General features: G+C 32.4%; 1 protein-coding gene across 3 annotated transcripts; it reads left to right on the forward strand.

Annotated features, from left to right (window-relative positions):
• Nucleotides 1-2,832: 2,832 nt before the first annotated feature.
• Nucleotides 2,833-4,536, forward strand: LOC111900650 (uncharacterized). Of its 3 annotated transcripts, XM_023896533.3 has the most exons (5): nt 2,850-3,125; nt 3,233-3,470; nt 3,585-3,760; nt 3,862-4,153; nt 4,253-4,536. In XM_023896533.3, exons 2-5 carry the CDS (start codon nt 3,304-3,306, stop codon nt 4,317-4,319), a joined length of 702 nt encoding a protein of 233 aa, XP_023752301.1. In that variant the 5' UTR covers nt 2,850-3,125; nt 3,233-3,303; the 3' UTR covers nt 4,320-4,536. The 3 variants fall into 3 exon arrangements, with proteins under 3 accessions (XP_042751464.1, XP_023752301.1, XP_023752299.1); XM_023896531.3 differs by having other exon boundaries at nt 2,850-3,470; XM_042895530.2 differs by lacking the exon at nt 3,585-3,760 and having other exon boundaries at nt 2,833-3,470; nt 3,944-4,153.

The following is a 4,536-nucleotide window of genomic DNA, read 5'->3' on the forward strand; positions in this document are numbered from 1 at the left end:
TAATGGTAAAAATTAGTAAATTGCCTGTATTGAGATAATCTTGAAAGTGTGTTCTTATCTATGGTGAGAATGCATCTAATTAGTATTTTAAAACAGTATGTTAAATATTGAAAATTGGTTTTTCAACTTTATTTATCACTATATGGGTATTCCTGGTCGTGGTTGATTTATGTTTGTTGCGTAGATTGCTTTTCATTGTTGAGTGTTGACAATGAACTGATGAAGTCTTGAAGATTTCTTCAAAATTAGTGTTAGTGTATGAATACACTTTTACTGATTTTTCTTCAAAATTTGAGTTTATTTGTGGTCTTTTTATGGAATCATAATATTCTTTAATCGTCTCCGACATTTGCAATGATTCATTTGGCGAAATGCACATGTTTGCAATAACTATTAATTAAATTATGTGACGCAAAAGACTTATGATAAGTAAATTAAACAAATTATAACGTTAACAAAATATTAAACTAAAAGATTTATTATTTAAACTAAGCTAATCAAACTAAACTATTCAAACTAAACAAATTAAACCAAACATGTTATATATTAACTAAGTATTATGACTACTTATATCATAATGATTATTGAAAATGCTATTAGAGTCGGATAACTTGCATGCGCCGATTGCGTCGACATAAGTGTTTTTAATTTAACCGTAAATTATTCCAAATAGGTGCAATATGATTTCCATTATTACACTCCTCAAGTGGTGTGTTAGGTTCAAAATCGGGTCGACTGACACAATAACTATGTCTTTTGACTCGGACATTTTTTTGATTGTTTGAGAGATTTTAAAAGAGAATTCGGGAGATAATGAGAGATTTTAAAAGAGTGAGCACCTTGGGTTAATTCCAATAGACCAAAAAACGATTGAAAATACTTGCATTTATAGAGTTAATTCCAATAGACCAATAGTTCACGAAGGTGGCAACTTTTCATAAAACCCGTCATAAAAGTTTTTCCCTCCATAATAATAATAATAATATCCGAAATAGCTTTTAAGGGAATCTATTTCTATTAGCTACTGAATTGCTACAATATTAAATTATGGGAAGTGATTCGTACACAACAGTTTTTATCTGTATATAACATTTTAGAAAGTGTTACGTAGAGAGCCATTAATCATATCCACAATGAAACCAAGCCAAAAGAATTATTTCCGTAATTTTAAAAGTTGATGGACGGTATCCAAAGAAATCAACAAACCAAATTTGAAAATTTTGCAAAATAAGTTCGTACCATAAAAATGAAAGAACAATGTTTTCTTTATCATATCCATGATTTTTATAACCACTTGAAACAAAGTTGTAGTTCACACAAAATTTTATTTAATTACATCAATTTGTATAAAAATCAAAATTGATTTTGTAAAATGTAAACGTTTTTTTTAAAAGATGCAAATGGGCTAACTTTGAGTGTCAGGCCGATTATCCATATACAAGTTGTGAAGTAGACAGCACAGCTCACAACTCACATGCTCGTATCTGGTCGACTGGTCGAACATCTGAACCCGTCTTTGATTCACTTTTATAAAATTCACTTCCAATCACATTTAATTATAAATGATATACTGTATCTCTACTTTCTTTTTATTTTTTATATAGAGCTAATAACATATTGGAGTCAATTTTTGTATATATATTTACATTGTTTACATGTTTTCTTTCTAACGATTCATTAAATCTAAATTACTTATTTTTTATGTAGAGCTAATAGCATATTGGAATCAATTTTTTTCTATATATTTTGCATTGTTTACATGTTTTCTTTTAATTGATTCATTGAATCTAAATACTGTAATGCGGTATTTTATGTATATTTGGTTTTTTAAAATCAGACTCCAACTTATCTATCGTTTTTAAATCCTGCTGAAGTTTACATATGTAAAATTTAGGCTGCTTGATATATCTTTTATCTTACTGGTCTAGTGTGATAAAAGATTGTGTCTAATTTGGTCAAATTCATATCATATTTAGAAGCCTATGACTTTGTTCCAATATGTCTCTTACTTGGTCAAATTCAAAGTTGTGGCTGATTCGGTTAACCTTTGATTTAATATGATCTATTTTAATCAACAACTATCAAACAACCATGAATGATAACGTTGCAAGCCTTATATGATTTTTTTTTAATTATATATGTTTGGCACTAAAAGAGTAAAAGGTAAAAAATCAAACAAGTTCACAGTGGATTCCCTTCGCTATCTTGCATCTAGCGTGTTCTCAATTCCGGAAGCCATGCATTTTCCCTCTTTGAAAGTGGTTGCACTTAAAATCAACACTTTTTGTTGGAAGTTTTGGCAACATAGAATACCCACAACAAACCTTATCAAAAGGGGTTTGGCATCGACACAAACCACATGTACTTTTAGTCATATAAGATAAGATTTCACTTTGCACTCGTTCTTGGAATGCAAATTTGTAACTGTGGTTTGGAACAGAACTCGCACCTGGTGTGGGTTCACTTGTTTAAACCCACATAATATTAGATCTCTATTTAGTGCTGACAATCTTATTCTGAAAAACCAAAAGGGTGACAAATCTCATTCACATGATTCTAATGACGACTTTATGAAATCTTTGGAGATCAAGGAACGAAGCAATTTTCAAGAAGGTGAAACTTTCCCCTGTGAAAGTGATAGACCAAACTATGGCGCTGGTTTTTACGTGGATAAAACATAAGGGAAAAATAAACTCTCTATGCTAGGAGAAATGATCTAATGAACCTATCGGTTTCTTATGATGCTGTCTCTTTTATTTTCTGTTTTTTCTGTTTGTATTTTTTTTTTTTGGCTAGTTTCTTGCTAGTTTTGTCTTAGTATACGTCTATATGTGTGTGTTTGGCACTAATAAAATATATAAATAGACTTTCATGCCCTTCCATTTTTCCAAATATTCACGTACAAGTAGAATAGAATATATTTTTGGTTCCAAAATTGAGGAATCGGCATCCTGTTTCTGTGTCTATCATATCATTCCACTCAACACTAACCCGGTCTTTATGACAGACAAAGGCAATAAGGCATCGTGGTCGGCGAACAATCTGCTGCAACTACACTACAGCAATAGAGAAAGATTATTTATGTAAAAAAAATACAATAAACCCTACAAAGATAACCTCTCGAGGTGTTCTTCTTCACGTTAACCGTTAATTTCTTTCATACACTGTGGGTTTTATTTCAAAATGAGCTCTTTTTCAATTCCCAACTTGGGATACCTTGGTATAATTTCAGGTGTACCCAAGTTTGGATTTTCAACAATTCTTCATCAGAACAAGGGATTTCGTGGAGTATCAGTAAGGAAAATGGCATGGAGTTTGGAAAAATGTAATAAGGGTATTGAAAGTAATTCGTCTGGGATCGTACGGCCCGCGACGGAGGCTTACGCTGATGAAGCAATCAAAGCTTTAAGAACTGGAAAGGTTATAGCCGTCCCCACTGATACACTCTACGGTTTCGCTTGTGACGCTTGGTAAGTTTCTTCACATCTCCAAATTTCTCGACGCACTCGAAGTGTTCGACGTTTTGCTTCAATCAACTTCATCATAGAATATATATACTTTAACGTGAACCATTGCTGCAACAGCTCTGCAGATGCAGTCAATAGAATATATGAAATCAAAGGACGTAAACACACTAGCCCTTTAGCCATCTGTGTTGGTGATGTAAACGACATAGGCCGATTTGCTGTCACAAACCATCTGCCTCTTAGCCTTCTTCACAATCTCCTTCCAGGACCCGTAACCCTAGTTCTAACAAGAGGTTTATACTTCTTAAATCTATGTTCTATAGATGCAGTCAATAGAATATATGTTCTATTTTGTCCTGTGTGGGCCCAAGGCTAAAACTTTTGTTATTTTTAGGGGAATCAAGTGTTCTTGAGAAATCTTTAAACCCTGGATTGGATACTGTAGGAGTTCGGATACCTGATTTTGAATTTATCAGGATGATTGCTCGTGGGTGTGGAAGTGCATTGGCGTTAACAAGTGCAAATCTTAGTGGACAACCGAGTAGTTTAGATATTAAAGAGTTTAAGAATCTTTGGGAACGCTGTCGTTTTGTTTATGATGGTGGTGTACTTTCAGCAGGGCGTGAAGGGTCAACGATTGTTGACCTTACTATGATTGGGAAATACAAGATCTTGAGATCCGGGAGGTAAATCTTTCAAATCCGATTATATATTTGTATATATGTTGAATAGTTACGTGTTGTTTGGCATAAATTCTTAGTTGGATTTATTTGTTATGTGGGCAGTGCTAAAGAAGAGACTATTGCAGTATTGGAGAGGTACTCTCTACTAGAAGAACGAGCTAACGGTTGACTATTTATTTGCATTTTTAGCATTTAAATTGTTTTTCTAATCATTTTGATATAGTTTATGTGCAATATATATATATATATATAATATTTTCGGACGTTTAAGTTGTTACTATATGAATTGGAGGAATCAGAAGAATGTTACATAAAATGTATTATGTTCATTCATGTCAATGTGTTTTAGACTTTAGTATTAATGGAATTATAGCTAAATTAAATTA

The sequence above is a fragment of the Lactuca sativa genome, chromosome 5, assembly GCF_002870075.4.
Source record: "Lactuca sativa cultivar Salinas chromosome 5, Lsat_Salinas_v11, whole genome shotgun sequence".
In the NCBI taxonomy this organism is placed as follows: Eukaryota; Viridiplantae; Streptophyta; class Magnoliopsida; order Asterales; family Asteraceae; genus Lactuca; species Lactuca sativa.